The sequence below is a fragment of the Moschus berezovskii genome, chromosome 16, assembly GCF_049115385.1.
Source record: "Moschus berezovskii isolate FMDL1 chromosome 16, NW_MosBer_1.0, whole genome shotgun sequence".
In the NCBI taxonomy this organism is placed as follows: domain Eukaryota; kingdom Metazoa; phylum Chordata; class Mammalia; order Artiodactyla; family Moschidae; genus Moschus; species Moschus berezovskii.
Window position 1 is genome coordinate 52,428,801 of NC_142475.1, and position 21,685 is coordinate 52,450,485.

Below are 21,685 nucleotides of genomic sequence, written 5' to 3' on the forward strand. Positions count from 1 at the left end.
TGGACACAGGATCTCAGGGACTTGACAGGAAAACTGTTGTCTTTGAACCAATCCGCGTCTGCACTGAAGAGCTCAGGAGGGGGACCCAAGGCACCAGGGTGCCGCCGGAGCTGGGAGAGCCTGCTGGCTTCATCAATGGGGCCTGAGGAGCTCGGGGAGAATTGCACAACAAACTGGAAAGCCAGCTCACCCTGGCTGCTGGGAGGAGAGGAAGTCTCCCAGGGCTGAGAGTGCCCAGGCATGAAGGAGCCGGCCCTCCTGGCCGGCGGGCAGGGCGGGCATTGCTCAGAGATAAGCCAACCCCTGGCAGTGGGTGATGAGCCCTGTGAAGCATTGCTCCAGACAGCAGTAAACCATCTCTTCGGAGCAGCTACTCCTGGCTGCGGGCCGCACAGCAGTGCCAGGAACGGGTGCTTTCCAGAGGTGCCAGGAGTCCCGCTCCTCCAGGGCGGTGTGGCCCTGGCATCAGGAAGGGCTCAGGTGCCAGCTGCTCCCTGCCCCCTCCCCCACGACTCAGGATCAGGGCAGCATGAGCCGGGCAAGACATGTGGGCAAGATCCAGAAACGCCTGGAAGATGTCAAGAGCCAGTGGGTCCGGCCAGCCAGGGCAGACTTCAGCGACAATGAGAGTGCCCGGCTGGCCACAGATGCCCTCTTGGATGGGGGTCCCGAGGCCTACTGGCAGGCGCTTAGCCAGGAAGGCGAGGTGGACTTCCTGTCCTCAGTGGAGGCCCAATACATCCAGGCCCAGGCCAAGGAGCCCCCATGTGCCCCGGAGCCCCCAGGGGTGGCTGAGGCAGGCTCCAAGGGGCTGGACTCCTGCTCCCTGCAATCAGGTACCTACTTCCCCGTGGCCTCAGAGGGCAGCGAGCCGGCTCTGCTGCACACCTGGGCCTCCTCCGAGAAGCCCTACCTGAAGGAGAAGTCCAGTGCCACCGTGTACTTCCAGACGGACAAGCACAGCAACATCAGGGACCTCATCCGCCGCTGTATCACCCGGACCAGCCAGGTAGCGATGGCAGAGCCTGCGCCTCCTTGGCCGCAAGGGTGGGGGTGGGGGTGGGGGTGGGGGTTGTCAGAAAGCAGAAAGGGGTGCTTCCTGCTCTAAGGCATGCAGTCCAGATGACTGGAGCGTAGGGTGGAACCAGGGATGTTTCTCTCTGCCTGGCCCTAGATCACTGACTTCCAGATTCCGCCTTGTCACCATCTGGGTTTCCTGGCCACCCATCATTGGAACTCCTACAATAGCTTCCCTTCTGACCCTCCTTTCCCATCTTGATCCCCAACCACCTAGTGTCCAAGCTGCTGTAAACACTTTTTACGTTTTGGCCTTGCCACATGGCCTGTGGGATATTAGTTCTCCGACCAGGGCTTGAACCCATGCTGCCTGTGGTGGAAGCGCAGTCTTAACCATTGGACAGCCAGGGAAGTCCCTGTAGACAATTTTTCTATACTTCAAATTGAACTTGTCCCCTTTACTGCTTAGAGTCTTTAGTGGCTCCCACTTGTCCCCACTGGGAAGAGCTGACTCCACAGCGCAGCTCACAACCCCTCCAGTTCCTGTCCCCTGATTTGCCACTCAATCCTGAGCGACCTGGAGATTTTCAAAGCCACCAGGCTCTGTCTTGAGGCCCCTGCACATGCCGTTCCTTCTGCCTGGAGCCCCCTCACCTCCCTGGCATCTCCTCTAACACCTACTCCTTCTCAAGACCAGAGGGGACTGAAGTCCCCTTCTCAGGCAGGCTTTCCTGAGTTCCCAGGATAGGCGAGGTACCTCGCGTCTGTGCTTCTGAATGAAGGGGCTGCTCCACTGGGACACAAGCCTGTCCCGTTTCCTTTCAGACTCGTCTGGACCTGTTTGCCCACAAATTCAGCACAGAGCTTGAGTCCAGCCGGTGGTCGGCAGAGGACAGAGGAAGCAGCGGCAGAGATTTCTCCCTCCCTGGAGCGTTTACCTTTTAATAGGTGACTTTAGAGGAAGAAAAATCCTTCCGGACGAGAGCTTAGCTGGCAGAATTTAAGGCACTGAGACTGGCACTTGGTCAGGAGTTCTCCTGTTGCTCCTGGAACTGTGGATCCACAGGGGCTGCACACTGTCGGCCCAGCAGAGGGGCTCATTCGACCCACATGCACAAACGACTCCTTAGCACAGGGGTGTGGGTGCCCCCTCTCGTCCCAAAACTGCAGAGAGGCAGGGGTAAGAATGGCCTCCCAGGAGAAGACTTTGTTATCTGTAAAGGGTCTCCCTGTCTCATCACTCAAATTATTTATTTTACATTTATGTGTGTGCGTGTTAGTCACTCAGTCATGCCCAACTCTTTGTGACCCCATGGACTGTAACCCGCCAGGCTCCTCTGTCCACGGGGATTCTCCAGGCAAGAATACTGGAGTGGGTAGCCATTTCCTTCTCCAGGGGATCTTCCCGACCCAGGGATCAACCCTGGGTCTCCTGTCTTGCAGGCGGATTTTTTACCATCTGAGCCACCAAAGCATTAATTCTGTTACATCTAAAAGAACTTGAAAAAGAACAAATTGATATTTAAGCTCCTTTTCTGCTAAGATCCTACTCTCATGATGGACTCCCCTCCCAAGTCCAATACTGTGTGAAATCCTTTTTCTTTTTTAAAAAAATATTTATGTATTTATGTGGGATCTAGTTCCCCAACCAGGGATCGAAACTGAGGCCCCTGCACTGGGAGTGGAGAGTCTTAGCCACTGGACCAGAGTCCCTGTATGAAATCTCATGGCTCCAGAAGAAGCCAACAGCAGTGGGGAAGCTGTGCTTAAAGGAAGAGAGGGAGTAGAATTCTGAAGAACAAAATAGAAGATAACAGGGGGTAGAGCATTGACTTTCACGTTGCTGGGCTACTTCAGAGCAATATTTCCTGTTTTGCTGATGGGCTCAGGCAGGCAGGCAGGAGTGCCCGCACTGCCTAGGGTGGGCTGCACGACCCAGGCAAGTCCCTGGGCCTCCCCAGGCCCCAGATTCCACACTGGACTAAGGTCCTTTCCAGCTCCCAGTGCCTGTTCCTAAGCGTGCTACCTCTGGCCTGTCTGTGCTGAAGTTCAGTGCTCTCCCGAGGGGCGGGGACTAGTGGTGGCGAAATTCTCAACCGCAGCTGCAGTTTAGAGGGGGAGCGAGGCTCCTGGAAAGCAGCCAGGTGAGGGCTTGTGAAACACCATCCTCCGCTCCCCCCCACCCCCGCCGTGCCAAATCCTTCTCCTCCCCCGACCCCACCCAGGGAGGTGTCTCTCTCTTCATTTCTTTGAGCTAAAGGCCTACTGCTGTCCTTTGCTCTATCCACACAGCATGTTACAAATGTAGGACATTTAAAAATCAGAAGATTCCACTCAATAGTAAGAATTTCCAGCTCCTCTTAGCAGGTCGGAAGACTGGCTCTGCGGGTGCTGAGTTGAGGCCTCCCCTTTGGGTGGGTCACCTTCACTGCTCTCGTCATCGGTCCCTCTCGTCCCAGGCCCTGATGTTGCTGTTGTTGTTTAGTCGCTCAGTCGTGTCCGACTCTTTGTGACCCCACAGACTGCAGCACACCAGGCTCCTCTGTCCTCCACTATCTCCCAGACTCTGCTCAAAATCATGTCCCACGGACAGAGAAGCCTGGCAGGCTATACAGTCCATGGGGTCGCAAAAAAGTCAGACACAACTTAGCGACTAAACTACAACAAATTCAAGGAAGGCCCTGATGACCTTCATTTTGTTAGCTGTTAGCAGGCAGTTTGTGATATCACTCCCATACACAACACACACACACACATACACACACACACACGGCTCAGGAGTGACCAGTGACCTGTTCCCACAGAGATGCCAGGGGGGCTGGATCCCCAGTCACAGGTGGTCCATGGGAAGTAGCGTCCACATCGAGGAGGAGGGCGGGAACAGGTTTGTGTTCTCCCTCTACTATGGCTTCAGCCCCTGCAGAAGAGAACAGAGAGGAACAAACAGAGCCAGCCTGTGGGGTGTTTCCCAGAGTGGTTTATATTCCCTGTGGAGCAGGAGTTCTCCCTGTTTCCCCTTATGCTCTCATCCCTTTATTCTACAAAGCCTACAGTGGCCAGGCCCTGCACCCAGGATGGCAGAGCAGAACAAGAGGCATCCCTCCTCCCAGCCACCTGCCCTTAGGGGAGTGGAGGGGACACTGGACTTGAACAACCCTCCGTGCCTGGGAGCAGAGGGGAGCATGACTAAGGCAGGCTTCACGGAAGAGGTGACCTGTGAGTTGAGTCTCAGAGGCTGAGTAAGAGTTTGCTGAGCAGAGAAGGGAGGGAAAGGAACTCCAGGCCTAGGGTGGGTCAAGAGCAGAGGTCAAGAGGAGGGAGCGGGCTGGATGCCCTGGAGGCAGGAAGACCTGGAAGGGACTACCAGGAAGGAAGAGGTTTTTACTTGCAGTTCCCTAGAAGCAGGAGGCACCGCACACCACGCAGGGCCACGTGGGGAGCATCAGGGTTCGTGGTGGGGGGCGGGCGGGAGGAGCCAGGGAACGCCTGGGCATAAGTCTTTATTGTGGTTTTGTAGGAAAGGCAAGGCAGGGCAAGGTAAACTGTTGAGAATTGGTTCATTTGAATAATTCCGAAGCCTCGGAGCCACAGGGGGTCCCTGGCTGTCCTGTACTTGGCGCTGGGGTGATTTAGGATGGGAAGGGGAATATTGTCAGGATGCTGGAGAGTTAGATAACGGAGGCTTGGCACATGGGTCTGGATTGCCTGGATAGCATCTCAGAGGTTGCTCCTAGGCAAGGTGTTTGCCACCTCTAATAATAAACTAACCCTAGGATGTCAAAGCATCACAAAATACAGAAAACAAAAAACATGAATAACTCATCCTCCAAGTGTGGTCCAGGATCCCCGAAGGTTCCAAGAGCCCTCCAGTGGGTCTCTGTGAGGTACTGCCCTTTCTAACCACTCATTTGCGTGAGGTTGGACTATCTTTATATGCTTCCCCATAAACAGCACATCACAGCAGATTGCTACAGGAGCCATACGAGAACCACCTCACTCCTGTTAAGCCAGACACCACAGAGATTTGCAAAACTGAAAAATAATGCCATCTTGCTCACTCCATTGTGTTGTTGTTTTGGAAAGTATAGTTATTTTTGCCTTAAAATTGTTATTCATGTTAGCATGTGATGAGTTTAATCTTGTTTTAAGTAACAAATATTAGTTGTTTTAAAATAATGTTTAATAAACATTAAACATTTTCTCAGTTTGTTTTTAATATGACAAATATCAATAGTTATAATCCACATAAACAAAGCTCTTTGGAAGCCTCAGTAATTTTTAAGAGTGTAAAGGGGTTCTGAGGCCAAAAATGTTGGAGACCCTGAGCAGACAGCCCCCCAGCCCTGCTGGATTCCTCTTCCTCTCCCTTTCAGTTCAGAAATAAAACTCTACCCGACTCCTGGGGAGGTGGTGGGAGAGGGGCAATGCAGAGGGGCAAAGGGGCAGCTGTAAGCCGGTTCACAAGAAGCTCCATGTCCCCACCCCTAGGTGTCAAGGACCACATTTTCAGGCCAAGCCCCTGCCCTGGGAGCAGCTGAACGGAGAACAAGGCTCAGGGATGGGACACAGCAGGAAACCTGCCCCCACCCCACCACACACCCAGGAAGCTGATGAGCGCGTCCCCCACCCCACACCTAGTAACTGGGACTCCAGGGCCTTGAGCACCACCGGGGTCCCCATGGTGAGCTCTCTCATCTGATGTAAACAGAGATGAGTCCTCTTAACCCATGGTAGACTCGTTGGGAGTGTGGCTCTGGGTTGGGATCTAAGGCATCTCCAGCCTTCCAGCCCTGTGGCTTTTGGCAAGTTACTTAACATCTCTGCGCCCCTGTTCTTCACCAGGGAAGTCAGGGTCATGGTGCTGTGACGGTCACAGGAAACAAACGTGGGGCTGAGAGTGGGTGCTCAGGAAATTGGGTGCTCAGGTGCTGCGGTTATTACTCATCAACCAAAAGCAAACTCAAAAAGGGAGCATCAGGGACTCCAGGACTCCACGCTTCCACTGCAAGGGCATGAGTTCAAGCCCTGGTCAGGGAACTAAGATCCCACATGCTGTGAGGCATAAATAAATAAGGAGTGAAAATTATTCTTTTTTTTAAAGGGAGCATCAGCACATATGAGACAGAGGGAAGAGTAGCAATCAAAGGACAAAGTGGGGCATGGGCTGCTGAGTGCCTCCAACAACTGTTGTGGCCCCACCGGGACCCAAATCCCCTCTCCCCTCCCACCTCCTGCCTTCCCCAAAGCAGTGGGATTTCCAGCCCATGAGAAACTCACGTCTGCCTGGCCGGTAGTGGAGGGTTCTCAGCCACAATTCGAGGTCTCCGCAGGATGCCCCAGCAGACCTGCAGCCCCTAACTGGGTCCCTCCATCTCTCTGAGGCTCCAGATTCCCGTAGCTGCCCTGCCAGGCTGTGCTCCCAGGCCGACTTCCTTCCTTAGCACGGGAAGTACCTCCTTCTCCTTCTCAGTCAACCCCCTGCGTCCATGCTGGTCCGTCTGATTGGCCCTAGGAGGATTCCCAGATGGTACAGTGGTAAAGAACCCACCTGCCAATGCAGAAGATGTAAGAGATGCAGGTTCGATCCCTGGGTCAGTAAGATCCGCTGGAGAAGGAAGTGGTAACCATTTCAATATTCTTGCCGGAGAATCCCATGGATAGAAGAGCCTGGTGGGCCACAGTTCATAGGGTCTCAAAGAGTCGGACATGACTGAAGCAGCTTAGCACATGTGCACAAAACGTCCAGAATGATCTCAGCTTGAGAGTCTGAATTGCATCTGCAAAGGCTCTTTTTTTTTACGGTCACAGCCACGGTTTTGGCAGTTAAAATGTAGGCGTATCTTTTGGGATTTCATCGTTCAGCTCACGGGGCCCTGTGAGGTGGGACTCCCACACAGGGGATGGAAGAATCTGTATACATATGAGCTCAGTCACTTCAGTTGTGGCCTACTCTTTGCCACCCCATGGCCTGCAGCCCGTCAGGGTCCTCTGTCCCTGAGGATTCTCCAGGCAAGAATGCTGGAGTGGATTGCCATGCCCCTCCAGAGGATCTCCCTGAACCAGAGATTGAACCCGAGTCTCTTGTGTCTCCCACATTGGCAGGCGGGTTCTTTACCACTAGTGTCACCTGGGGAGCCGCTGGAAGAAGTTACTGACCTTGAATTAATCCAGCTGTGAGACATTGCCAACAGGAGGCAAACAAGATGAACCTGGATGCCATGAGCCTGTCTTTCCAAGCATCCCTTACATTAGGGTGCTGGGCTTTTTGTAAACGCAGCCAAAAAACTCTGTCCATTAGTCACCCGCTTACGAGCCCTGGCTCTGGGAAACAGGGACTCACTGGGACACAACTGGGAGGATTTACTGACCTCCTACGGGGACTGCAAGGAGCACAAACCAGTCCATTCTAAAGGAGATCAGTCCTGGGTGTTCATTGGAAGGACTGATGCTAAAGCTGAAACTCCAATACTTTGGCCACCTCATGTAAAGTGTTGACGCACTGGAAAAGACTCTGATGCTGGGAGGGATTGGGAGCAGGAGGAGAAGGGGACGACAGAGGATGAGATGGCTCGATGGCATCACCCACTCAATGGACATGAGTTTGAGTGAACTCCGGGAGTTGGTGATGGACAAGGAGCCTGGCGAGCTGTGATTCATGGGGTCGCAAAGAGTCGGACACGACTGAGCAACTGAACTGAACTGAAAGGGGAGAGAACTGTCTCTTTTGCCAATACCTTGGAGGAATAGACATTTGTCTTTCAGGAAAGAGGTCCTCAGAGTTATTGGCGCCATAAACTTTAATATGTACATGTACTTAACCGTGGGCTTCCCTGGCAGCTCAGACGGTAGAGAATCTGCCTGCAATGTGGGACACCCTGGTTCGATCCCTGGCTTGGAAAGATCCCCTGGAGGAGGGCATGGCAACCCACTCCAATATTCTTGCCTGGAGAATTCCATGGACAGAGGAGCCTGGTGGGCTACAGTCCAGGGGGTCACCAAGAGTCAGACATGACTGAACTACTAACACACACACACGTAGTTAACTGTGTGTTTACAGAGCCACGGTTCTAAACGTCTCTAGTGACCTGTAGCCCAGGGTGAGCAATTTCTCAGTGGTCCCCTCCACTGTCCAGACACCCAGAGCCACTGAGCAGCAAGTCAGCTCCATGTAGGTGCCAGCCAACTCCTTTGCCTCTCTCTGTGGCACTCTTCTTGTTCTTGTTACTTCCAGATGTTTATGGTCCCAAAAACTGTATTGTAACTGATCATGAACTGCTTATTGCCAAATTCAGACTTAAATTGAAGAAAGTAGGGAAAACCAGTAGACCATTCAGATATGACCTAAATCAAATCCCTTATGGAAGTGAGAAATAGATTTAAGGGACTAGATCTGATAGATAGAGTGCCTGATGAACTCTGGACGGAGGTTCGTGACATTGTACAGGAGACAGGAACCAAGACCATCCCCATGGAAAAGAAATGCAAAAAAGCAAAATGGCTGTCTGAGGAGGCCTTATAAATAGCTGTGAAAAGAAGAGATGCGAAAAGCAAAGGAGAAAAGGAAAGATATAAGCATCTGAATGCAGAGTTCCAAAGAATAGCAAGGAGAGATGAGAAAGACTTCCTCAGTGATCAATGCAAAGAAATAGAGGAAAACAACAGAATAGAAAAAACAAGAGATCTCTTCAAGAAAATTAGAGATTCCAAGGGAACATTTCATGCAAAGATGGGCTCGATAAAGGACAGAAATGGTATGGACCTAACAGAAGCAGAAGATATTAAGAAGAGGTGGCAAGAATACACAGAAGAACTGTACAAAAAAGATCTTCACGACCAAGATAGTCACAATAACGTGATCACTGACCTAGAGCCAGACATCTTGGAATGTGAAGTCAAGTCGGCCTTAGAAAGCATCACTACAAACAAAGCTAGTGGAGGTGATGGAATTCCAATTAAGCTATTTCAAATCTTGAAAGATGATGTTGTGAAAGTGCTGCACTCAAAATGCCAGCAAATTTGGAAAACTCAGCAGTGGCCACAGGACTGGAAAAGATCAGTCTTCATTCCAATCCCAAAGAAAGGCAATGCCAAAGAATGCTCAAACTACCGCACAATTGCACTCATCTCACACGCTAGTAAAGTCATGCTCAAAATTCTCCAAGCCAGGCTTCAGCAATATGTGAACCGTGAACTCCCAGATGTTCAGGCAGGTTTTAGAAAAGGCAGAGGCACCAGAGATCAAATTGCCAACATCCGCTGGATCATGGAGAAAGCAAGAGAGTTCCAGAAAAACATCTCTTTCTGCTTCATTGACTATGCCAAATCCTTTGACTGTGTGGATCACAAGAAACTGTGGAAAATTCTGAAAGAGATGGGAATACCAGACCACCTGACCTGCCTCTTGAGAAACCTGTATGCAGGTCAGGAAGCAACAGTCAGAACTGTACATGGAACAACCAACTGGCTCCAAATAGGAAAAGGAGTGCGTCAAGGCTGTATATTGTCACCTTGCTTATTTAACTTATATGCAGAGTACATCATGAGGAACGCTGGGCTGGAAGAAGCACAAGCTGGAATCAAGATTGCCGGGAGAAATATCAATAATCTCAGATATGCAGATGACACTACCCTTATGGCAGAAAGTGAAGAGGAACTCAAAAGCCTCTTGATGAAAGTGAAAGAGGAGAGTGAAAAGGTTGGCTTGAAGCTCAACATTCAGAAAACAAAGATCATGGCATCTGGTCCCATCACTTCATGGGAAATAGATGGAAAAACAGTGGAAACAGTGTCAGACTTTATTTTTTTGGGCTCCAAAATCACTGCAGATGCTGATTGCAGCCATGAAATTAAAAGATGCTTACTCCTTGGAAGGAAAGTTATGACTAACCTTGATAGTATATTGAAAAGCAGAGACATTACTTTGCCAACAAAGGTCCGTCTAGTCAAGGCATGGTCATGTATGGATGTGAGAGTTGGACTGTGAAGAAAGCTGATCGCTGAAGAATGGATGCTTTTGAACTGTGGTGCTGGAGAAGACTCTTGAGAGTCCCTTGGACTGCAAGGAGATCCAACCAGTCCATTCTAAAGGAGATCAATCCTGGGTGTTCATTGGAAGGACTGATGCTAAAGCAGAAACTGCAATACTTTGGCCACCTCATGTGACGAGTTGACTCACTGGAAAAGACTCTGATGCTGGGAAAGGTTGGGGGCGGGAGGAGAAGGGGACGACGGAGAATGAGATGGCTGGATGGCATCACCGACTCGATGGACTTGAGTTTGAGTGAACTCCGGGAGTTGGTGATGGACAGGGAGGCCTGGTGTGCTGTGATTCACGGGGTCGCGGAGAGTCGGACACGACTGAGCGACTGAACTGAACTGAACTGTTAGAAAATTGGCAGAACATTATTAATACAGGTGACACTGAAGAACAAAATCACCAGAGTCCCCCAGCCAAATGCGACTGCCGATTCTGGCTTCGCACTTGTCTACCTATGCCCCGCCGCCCCTCTCTGGCGATTGTAGTGGACACGCTGTCACTTTGTCCTCTGTTTTCTTTTTTCACATAGTTAATTGTTACTACACATTTGGTGAGCATTATACTAAACAGCAAGTTTTGCTTAAACATTTCACTGTTCCTTATAGTTTCTATGTAACCATTATAATGATCATTTTAATGGCTGCTGAATAATCTATCTGTCAATGCCCGGTTGGGGAACTAAAATCTCATCAGCCATGTGGTGTGGTCAAAAATAAGATAAAATGAGCTTGGGGTGCTGTTGGCGCAAGAAGGATGAATGGGTGCCTGGCAGGAACACGTGCTTCTCTCCCCGTGACTGGATATCTTGACCCCTCACCCCCCGATTTTCTGCTCTGCCGGACGACACAATACCTGCTGGTTGAGGACTCCCTTCTCCACCCACTGGGGCAGCTCAGTATCTAGTCTAGTTTATACTTCCTGGGGTCTCCACAAGGGTCTGGTTTGAGACTTAAAAACATTTGAAAGCCAGTGGCCATAGAGTGCCTTCGGGCTCCAAACAGCTGAGAACCCATAACTGTCAATCTGTCCCTCTCCTGTGATTCTGCCCTGGTCTCATCTCTGTCTCTCTGCCTCCTCTCTTTTTGCTTTTCTCTCCTTTCTCCTCTGCACTTTCCACTCCAACAGTGGGAGGAGAGGCCAGAGGGTATGAGGAGGGGCTGGAGACAAGGGTAGGGCCCCGCTGCAGCTCTGCGTGCTTCCTTAGGTCTGCCCTGTCATCCCCTACCACCCCCAGCTCAGCACTCACGGGACCAGCTCTCCCAGGCCCGCTGGGACTGAGGAGTTAGGCTGAAACCAGTTAGCAGCTGGCCCTGACCTTCTGGTGTCCAACCCCTCTGCCCTGGTCCAGGTCCTGGCCATCCTGATGGACGTGTTCACGGACGTGGAGATCTTCTGTGACATCCTAGAGGCGGCCAACAAGCGCGGGGTGTTCGTCTGTGTGCTCCTGGACCAGGGAGGCGTGAAGCTCTTCCAGGAGATGTGTGACAAAGCCCAGATCTCTGACACTCACCTCAAGGTAGGGCCCCGTGACGGTGCAAAAGGTACTTTGAGTGAGGATAGGATAGGCTACGCCATGGGAACACATTCCCCCATCTCACTATAATAAACATTTACTTCTTGCTCAAAGTCCAGGTCAGACGGCCCTTCCTCACAGTGTGAAAGCGAGGCCCAGTCGTGTCCGACTCTTTGTGACCCCATGGGCTACACAGTCTATGGAATTCTCCAGGCAAGAATACTGGAGTGGGTAGCCTTTCCCTTCTCCAGGGGATCTTCCTAACCCAGGGTTCAAACCCATCTCCTGCATTGCGGGCAGATTCTTTACCACCTGCGCCACAAAGGAAGCCCAGGAATACCAGAGTGGGTAGCCTAACTCTTCTCCAGCAGATCTTCCTGACCCAGGAATTGAACTGGGGTTTCCTGCTTTGCAGGCAGATTCTTTACCCACTGAGCTGTCAGGGAAGCCCTAGACACTATCGAAGGGTACCATAAACACGTGATGTGATTGCTTCCCCATCAGAAGTAGTTGAACTCACACCCTGGACTTGGATTCAGAGGACCTCAACCCCATCCTGCCTGAAAGCTGTGTAGCTGCGCCAAAAGGAACACACAGCCCCGAGGCAGTGACGGGGGAGAGAGGGCGGGAGGGTTCCGAGGGATGTGCTTAGGCCTGAACTGGAAGGGCATCCTATCGCTCCTGTTTTCTGCTTTGTTTGAATTCTACCATCTCCCCTTTCTTGTCTTCTTCATTACTCAAATAATGTCAGGATGTGGAAGAAAATTTAGACGACTCAGCCAAGGAGAGCATAAAAATGGCCCATAACCCCAACCAACTAGCGATAACCCATTTGCTCTTGCTGAGCATCCTTCCAGACATTTTTTAGACAGGTGTGTGTCCGTAAATACATAGTGAGGACACCTTGACTTCCCTTCCAACAGAACATCTCCATCCGGAGCGTGGAAGGAGAGGTGTACTGTGCCAAGTCAGGCAGGAAGTTCTCCGGCCAAATCCGGGAGAAGTTCATCATCTCGGACTGGAGATACGTCCTGTGTGGATCGTACAGGTAAGTGCTGGGTTCCACGTTCTGTTGGTGCTTCGAGGAGGCCAAGGCTGAGCTCAGTGCTGACCAGCCCCAATCGCTCAGGCCCACGCCCCCACCAGCAGCTCCCAGGGGAACTGGGGACTCATCACCTACACGAGGCTGGAGACAGAACCTGCCTGGGAGAAACAGGGAAATCTGGGTCCTTCCTGGGAGGAATTCCGGATAGGGAGACACTTCCAAGTGCCTTGGTTTCCCTTTGCATTGCAATAGGACGTTTCCTCGTTTCCTTTCTCAGAGCTCTCAGGTGTGATTCTAAAGCCGTGCAATTTGCTTTGTTGTCTTTGGGGGCCCTATTTTACTTCCAAAATGTTTCATTATTTTAATATAGACAGTGTACAGAGATATTAATTCATATGCCAGATAATACATCCATTTAACGTGTGACCAGCTTCAGGGACAAGGGGGAGGTCAGAAAGTCCTTCCTGCACCTGCTTCTCAAATTCCTTTGGCCTAAAGTATATCCATCTTCTGTCACAGCAGCATCCATAGACGTGGCGAGGGCATATCCACGGCCCCCTCCACCACTAAGTAGTCACCTCCCCTGTCCCCATCTCTGAGGAACTGGTAGTGTGACTGGCAAATGCCTTGAAAGTGAAAGTCACTCAGTCGTGTCCAACTCTTTGCAACCCCATGGACTGTAGCCCGCCAGGCTCCTCTGTCCATGGAATTCTCCAGGCTAGAATACTGGAGTGGGTAGCCTTTCCCTTCTCCAGAGGATCTTCCCAACCCAGGGATTGAACCCAGGTCTCCCGCATTGCAGGCTGATTGTTTACCATCTGAGCCACCAGGGAAGCCCTTATTTAGCCATTAAAAAGATTCCCATATGTTTAAAAAGGACAGAGAAAGAAATTCTGAAAGAGAAAATGAAGAAGGGGGGAGGCCTTCTCTTATTTTCCATAAGGATAATCAGGCCTCTCTGTGTTCATGTGTATTTGCCCTCAGAGCTCACCATGCAGGGGTGGCTTTGAACTTGGAAGGGACAGAAGGAAGCAGAACTTATTTGCTGAGCCAGGTCCTGGGCCAGGTGCCATCACACCTTTAGTAAGGATTTAATCTTCATCACATGTACAGGGAGGCATCATTCTTCTGATTGACAGATGGGAGGACAAAGGCACATAGCGGGTTAGGTGATTGAGCCAGGGTCACCAGCTTCCTTGACCAGGATCTCAGGCTGGGCTTGATATTGGGGACTCCAGGGCTCCCCAGGTAGCTCAGCTGGTAAAGAATCTGCCTGCCATGTGAACCAGGAGATTCCTGGGTCAGGAAGATCTGCTGGAGAAGGGAATGGCTACTCGCTTCAGTATTCTTGCCTGGAGAATTCCATGGACAGAGGAGCCTGGAGAGCTACAGTCCATGGGGCTTCAAAGAGTGGGACATGACTGAGCGACTTTCACTTTCAGAAGGAGGGTGGCAGTGGGCTTGAGGACCACCAGGCCATTCATTCCTGAGAACTGGAGGGAACCCAGCTCCTGGATGGAGGCCTGAACAACTATAATGTTTTTGCCCTCAGAGCTCAAACGTGAGCTTTTTTTTTTTGCCAGCTTTTCGGAGGATACTTTTCTGTGGGACCCTCACAGTTGTCACCAATAAAAACAAACCAAAAAACCCCAGAAAAGCCCTCACCCCACCCTTCCTGTCTGGCTGTCTCTGGGCTTCAGGTATTTTGGCCCTTCCCTTTGGATGCACACAAAGAGCTAACCAAAGGGCTCCATCTCTCTCTAGCTGAGCCTTGAGGGTGGGCTGGGGAGGGTCTGTGTCCCAACAGCGAAGCTCTTGTTGAGGGTCTCACCCAGCCCAGGTGATGTGTCACGTGCTGGGAATGCCTCCCTCTCATCAAGAAACACAGATAAATGGCCAAAGTGTTGTGTGGTATGTGCTCTAAGGCCAGCGTGAGCTAAGAAACGACCCCTCCTGTGGTCAGCCAGGAGGGAGCTCCCACTTTGGCTGGCAGGTCCCGGAGGTTGGATTGATGCTTGGAGGATGAAAACGATTGAAACAGAGGGACGGGGTGCAAGAGCAGGGAGCTGAAACAGCTCGAGGAAAAACATGATAAGAGCATGGCCTTCTAACCAGCCCCTGATTTTCACTCCTGCCCTGACCCTTTACCTCGGTGTGCTCTGATTATTTTTATTCCACCTTAAGTCATTTTTGAAAAATTCTGGTCATCATCCACTAAATCAGTTTCATAGATGGTGATGCACCAGGTTGAAAAATGGTGTTCCTCTAGCCACATTGGGGGCTTCCCTGGTAGCTCAGCTGGTAAAGATCCCTGGGTTGGGAAGATCCCCTGGAGGAAGGTAGAGCAACCTTAACCTGACCCTCACGGCCATCCCTGGGCTTTCTCTACCAGGAACAGAAAGATTTTTAAATGCTAACCAGATCAAATCACTTCCATCCTTAAAATTCTTCAATGCACGTCACTGTCCTAGGGGGGAAAAATCCACCTTCGTACCATGGCCTCTGTCTCAGCAGGACTCTTCTTCCTGTCCACCCTGCTGCAGCCACACTGGCCTCTTCCCAGGTCCTTCATGCCTCTGAGTCTTTGCACTTGCTATGTATTCTTTTTGTTGGAGAGCTCATTCCTGCCGTCTTTATCCTGCTAACACATCTTGCTGGTGGCAGCTTCCACATCATTCCCTAGAGAGCTTATCTATGAACTCGGTTAGCCAAGATTGTAAAAAACATGGTGTCAGGACCTACACTGGGTCTGTTTTCTTTTCTATTGCTTCCTGGAAGGAAGTACAGATAATACAGTGCCTGTATGTTTATCTATGACCACAAGTATCTGAGGAATGAATGAATGTTCTTGTTAGCTCCTGGCCATCCAGTGTGGCTACGTACATGTATGCTAAGTTGCTTCAGTTGTATCTGACTTTTTTTGACCCCATGGACTGTAGCCCACCAGGCTCGTCTGTCCTTGGGATTCTTCAGGCAAGAATACTGGAGTGGGTTACCATGCCCTCCTCCAGGGGATCTTCCCAACCCAGGTCTCCTGCATTGCAGGCAGATTCTTTACCAGCTGAGCTACCAGGGAAGCCCCCAGTGTGGCTAGAGGAACACCACTTTTCAACCTGGTACATCACCATCTATGAAACTGATTTAGTGGATGATGCCCAGAATTCTTAAGAAATGAAATAAGATGGAATAAAAATAATCAGAGCACACTGAGGTAAAGGAGGTTCAGGAAATTGTTGTGGGGTTATGTATGTATTTTCGTATGGGAACAGTTCAGGATGTAAAATGTGTTTCTCCAAGAATAGCCAAGGTAAGTCTGAAGAAGAACAGGTGGGGAGGACTTGCCTGTCCAGAGATCAGGACTTGTGGAGCTGTAGACAATGTGGCACTGGAGGAGAGACAGACAAAGTGACAGAGGAACAGAACAGAAAGCCTAGACCCAGACCTGTACCTGACAGGGCACGTCAGAGGAGTGGGGAAAGGTGAAACCGGGAGGAAAACCCTCCGCATGAAAAACTGGATTTTACTTCACACACACACACTCATGCGTGCACACACACACAATCACCTCCCAACAGATTAAAAGAAATTAAATGTCAAAAACAACTTTAATGCTTTTAGTAAAATATAGAGATCCCAGGGACGGGGGAGCCTGGTGGGCTTCCGTCTATGGGGTCACACAGAGTCGGACACGACTGAAGTGACTTAGCAGCAGCAGCAGAGATGGATGTCATTTAGACCTTAGGATAAGGATTAGGTGTCTTAAGATAGACACTCCTCTGTGTTAAACAGAACACAAAAAAGCACTGACCAAAAAAGATTACTAAATCTGACTATACTACAGTTAAGAACTCTGGTTCACTGAAAGACCGCTTAAAGTAAGTGAAATGTCAGATTACAAACTGGGAACAGGTTTCATGCTGCCCTGACAAGATTAGCGTTGAGAATCACAGTGAACTCCCACAAACCAAACACAAAAAACAGCACAATGGAGTGTGGGCGAGAGGTGAGAGCAGGCATCTCGTGCAGGAGGAAACACCCGAAAAGATGTTCAGCATCATCAGTGATCAGGAAAATGCAAATCAAGACTAGAAGGAGTTACCATTTTATAACTATTCACCAAAAAAAAAAAAAAAGACTGACACTACAAATAGCGGACTTACGAATTTCTACATCACTGATGGGTTTTCAAATCAGCAGTAACTTTGGAGTTAGGCATTTCCTCTAAGGCTGAATATTTACCTGGTTTTACCCAGCAATTCCTAGATAGAAAAACTGGTCCGTGAGACATCAGAAGACAGGTATAAGTACTGGTGTGTGAGGGTGCTCCTCCCTTAGTCCACAGGAAAACCATCTAAGTAACTCAAACACTATCAGTGAGAGAATGGATGATAGAGCCCCAGTGGAATATAATACAACAAAGACAAGCGAAGTACAGCAATTAGAAATAACATGGATAACCAGCAATATTTAAGAGGAAAAAAAATCCCCAAAGATGACATGTATGTTAAAAACAAGTAAAATAAAACTATTTACCATCGTTCCTCATCATCTGTAGAGGACTGGTTCTAGCATCCGCACAGATACCAAAATTCGAGGATATCCAAGTGCCTCATATCCAGTGGTGTACGATTTGCATATAACTTACACACATCCTCCTGCATACTTCATGTCTTGATTACTTAAAATACCCAATACAGTGTAAACTGTATGTAAATAGTTGCCAACTGGCGAATTCAAGTCTTGGTTTCTAAAACTTTCTGGAAGACTTTTTTTTTCTGAATATTTTTCATCCTTGAGTATATGGAAGGCTGACAGTACTTCTGAGAATATATAAAACTTTTTCTTATTATAGAAAAAGGAAAGTATGGGAACTATGACACAGGATTCTGGGTGATGATTTCTTCTATCTTGGGGAAACTGGAAAAATGTGTTCCTGGGAGGGACCATGTGCTTAAATGCAGGTCATCGTCAAGATGCTGGCTTTTCATTTTGGGTGGTAGGTTCATAGATGCTTGTTGTTCAGTTGCTAAGTTGTGTCTGGCTCTTTGTGACCCCGTGGACTGCAGCATGGCAGGCTTCCCTGTTCACAGGCTTCCATGTTCCCCTGTTCATAGGTGCTTAGGTTATTTAAAATAACCAAGTAAAGCTGCTGCTGCTGCTAAGTCACTTCAGTCATGTCCGACTCTGTGTGACCCCATAGATGGAAGCCCACCAGGCTCCCCCGTCCCTGGGATTTTCCAGGCAGGAACACTGGAGTGGGTTGCCATTTCCTTCTCCAATGTGTGAAAGTGAAAAGTGAAAGTGAACTCACTCAGTCGTGTCCGACCCTTAGCTACCCCACGGACTGCAGCCTTCCAGGCTCCTCCATCCATGGGATTTTCTAGGCAAGAGTACTGGAGTGGCTTGCCATTGCCTTCTCCACAAGTAAAGCTACTTAAGTGTAAATGGGCCATTAATAGATCTTTGGCATGGGTCTTGAGCCAAAGATTATGATCAAATCAATTCTATGCACTTGTGAAAGTGAAAGTCATTCACTCGTGTCTGACTCTTTGCAAGTCCATGGGCTATACAGTCCATGGAGTTCTCCAGGCCAGAATACTGGAATGAGTAGCCTTTCCCTTCTCCAGGGGATCTTCCCAACCCAGGGATCGAACCCAGTTCTCCCGAGTTGCAGGTGGATTCTCTACCAGGAGAAGGAAATGGCAACCCACTCCAGTATTCTTGCCTGGAGAATCTCATGGACGGAGGAGCCTGGTGGGCTACAGTCCACGGGATCACAGAGTCGGACACAACTGAGCAAATTCACTCTTCACTCACTCACTCTTTCCCAGCTGAGCCACCAGGGAAGCCCAAGAATACTGGAGTGGGTAGCCTATCCCTTCTCCAGGAGATCTTCCTGACCCAGAAATTAAACCGAGGTCTCCTGCATTGCAGCCAGATTCTTTACCAACTGAGCTATCAGGAAAGCCCCTATGTACATAAGGGTCAGAAAAGAAAGACCCAATAAAAATATAATTCTTACCATAGGTGGTGATAAAAGAAAGTGTAAAAGCTAGAGTACAGGACGAATGGACTTTCAGGGTGTAAGTCAGGGGCACCCTCACACGGTGCGTGTGGTGAGGAGGTAGCACTCGGGTGCTGTAAGGACATGGGGGCACTGGCGGGGCACAGGGCACACAGCTTCCCTGGGGCCTGAAAAGTTGCCTGGGCACCTTTGACCCTTCTTTGTTGAGAAAGCATACAGTTGCTTGGTCTAATTTAGCCTGATTCCAAAAAACACAGGGTGATTTTATTTTTGGCCGCTCTGTGCAGCTTGCAGGATCCTAATTCCCAGAACAGGGATTGAACCCCACAGTGGAAGTGTAGTCTTAACCACTGGACCTCCAGGGAAGTTCCACGATTGACTTCCTAGTGTAGCCAAGAGTGCTGCTGTCCCAGAGTTAGTTGCCTCCCTGCCAGCTGGCTGACCAGAGTCAGCATTAGCTGCCCACCTCTCTGGGTTGTGTGGGTGGCTCCTGGGTGGGAGGTGAGGTTTGGACAAAGCCTCATTGTTTTCCCCAGGATTTCCCCAGCTTTGCACGGGCCCCGCCCTGCCTCACAGAGCAGTGGACTCCAGAAGCTGGGCCTGTCTTTTGGGGGAAAGACAAGTGGGTTGGGGCCTGGGGGCCGAGACCCTTGGTGAGGCTGTTTCTGTCCCAGACAGTGACCCTGTCTCCCTCTGACCATTCTGAATCCATTGCTCCAGGCCTGGGCCCACATTATTGATTCTCTTGATAGTTAGACTGTCAAGACTAACCTGATAGTCTTTCGTGTTATCACCTGGCTTTTTAGGGGTGAGTGGGGTGATGAGGACAGTTTTCAATCAGACATAGAAAGGAATCTGTTTAAATTAGGGAATCATAAAAGTAACACATAAATGTCTTAAGCATTTTGTTTTCAATAAAATGTGTAAATGAGGGAGAAGTTCAGGGCCTCTGCTTGAGGGTATCCTCCCGCAGTGTACAGGCAATCCCTCCATGCAGCATCTCTCCCGTCCTGTCCCCACCCCTCACCCCCACAGTATTCTCCTTCCCATCCCCCCAAAGTATAGGACTCTCCCTCCCCCTCCCACCCCTTCCAGTCCATTTGCCTGAAAACCTGGCTACACCCTTTCGAGTTTCATGAGCCCACAGCCCTGCCGCCCAAGGAGCAGCCCAGACCCTCATTTGTTTGTAAGAGGCAGATGTTGTGCGTGTCACAGGTGGGGCTGCTGCAGCTCCAGAGGCTGGTACCCCAGCAGCACAGTGGGGGACACTGGTGCTCGGCCAGCACGCGTACCCTCTGCACCTCCACGGGGACTTCAGAGGGGCTCTCATCTGAGCACCAGGAGGGAGCCCTGACCCAAGGCTAGGATTCCCTCTTCATCTTAATTACTTCTGTGGAAACATTCACTGGGGCTTCCCAGGTGGCGCTAGTGGTAAAGAATCCACCTGCCAATGCAGGAGACGCAGCTTTGATCGGTGGGTCGGGAAGATCCCCTGGAGGAGGGCATGGGAACCCACTCCAGTGTTCTTGCCTGGAGAATTCCATGGACAGAGGAACCTGGCGGGCTACAGTCCACAGGGTCGCAAAGAGTCAGACTCGACTGAAGTGACCACACACACACACACACACACACACACACACACGCACACACACACACTGTCTCTGAGCTTCAGCTGGGTTATCCATGGGAGGGGTAACTGGGGGTTCAGTCAGGGTGGAAGGAGCGGATGTGGAGGCGCGGCGGGCACACCTACCTTCCTCCTGGTCCCACGGGACCAGGTCCTCCTCCGGAGCAGGGTGCCCACAGCCTCCCCATCCCCACCTCACTCTCTCTCCCTCCCTCCAGCTTCAGCTGGCTCTGTGGGCACGTGCACCGGAACATCCTCTCCAAGTTCACGGGCCAGCCAGTGGAGCTGTTCGATGAGGAGTTCCGCCACCTCTACGCCTCCTCCAGGCCCGTCATGGGCCTCAAGTCGCCCAGGCTGGCCACACCGCTGCAGCCCGGAGCTGCCCCCGGGCCCCTGGCCGGCCGCCTCAGTGACAGCAGCAGCTCCTCCAGTGACCGCACACCCTCCAACCCCTTCAAGAGCCCATCAACGGGCAGCGACCCCTGGACCCGGAGTCTGTCCACGTCCTCGGGGCCTGGCAGCCCCCTGGCCCCAAACCCACTGCTTGCCTCCAGGTTCCAGCCCCACCACAGCCCTTGGGGGGCCCTGACCCCACAGGCCCGGTTCTCCCCAAGGCCCCATGACGGCCCGCCCGCTCTTTACAGCAACCTCAACGCCTACAGGCCCGCTCGGCTACAGCTTGAGCACCTGGCCCTGGTGCCCAGGGTGGCCCACACCTGGAGGCCCTTTATACAGGCCTCCCCACATTTCTGAAGAGTCCCTTCTGCCAGCTGTCCTCCCCGGGGACAAGGCTGGGCATTCTTGGATTTTTCTGGCTCAAGGACCCCACTTCAACACTGAGTGGCTTTGAACCTACTTCCCTTTAAACTAAAGGCACTTGGACGAAACCATTGCCCATGTTGGAATGTTCCCAGGCCTGAGATGATTTGCTTCCTGACCCCCTGGTATGGCCCAGGCAGCACATTCCAGAAGGTTCCAGGGAGGTGGTGGGCAGGGAGCTAGAGGGCAAAATCATGAAAATAGAGCATCTTTCTTCCAAAGAGCCGCCAGGGCTTTAATATCAACATTTCCCAAACCTGTAATGAGACAAGGGGCTGATGCAACCCAGGTTTTACATATGGGTAAACTGGGGCACTGAAGCAGAGGGTGGGTGTGACCAAGGTCCTCCTGTGTCCCAGAGCCCAGGAATGGCCCACTCCCCAGAGATTCAAGAGGGAGAGATTCAGGAGACAGTCTGGGGATGTACTGGATGTTTCTGGGAGGGGATGGAAATGCCTCCTCCCTGGAAGAGCCTAATACTAGAGAGTCCCTGGGGTGGTGAGTTAGGGATGGGGCCCAGAACCTGCCGCTGGAAATTATGTGAGGTTGGTTCAAAGTGTGGCCACCTGGGGTGGGGCAAACCAAGGCATCTAGGGGATGGA

General features: G+C 50.9%; 1 protein-coding gene across 1 annotated transcript; it reads left to right on the top strand.

The window, feature by feature from the left end:
• Nucleotides 1-21,536, top strand: SACK1A (scaffolding CK1 anchoring protein A). The gene is made up of 4 exons (XM_055432609.2): nt 1-1,009; nt 11,403-11,570; nt 12,491-12,615; nt 20,483-21,536. Exons 1-4 carry the CDS (start codon nt 530-532, stop codon nt 21,015-21,017), a joined length of 1,308 nt encoding a protein of 435 aa, XP_055288584.2. The 5' UTR covers nt 1-529; the 3' UTR covers nt 21,018-21,536.
• The last annotated feature ends 149 nt before the right edge of the window (nt 21,537-21,685 follow it).

Excerpts from the sequence above, each read along its gene's own strand:
- SACK1A (XM_055432609.2), top strand. The coding sequence starts at position 530 with ATGAGCCGGGCAAGACATGTGGGCAAGATCCAGAAACGCCTGGAAGAT. Across the intron at positions 1,010-11,402 it reads GTATCACCCGGACCAGCCAG|GTCCTGGCCATCCTGATGGA; the intron begins GTAGCGATGGCA and ends GCCCTGGTCCAG. Across the intron at positions 11,571-12,490 it reads TCTCTGACACTCACCTCAAG|AACATCTCCATCCGGAGCGT; the intron begins GTAGGGCCCCGT and ends CCCTTCCAACAG.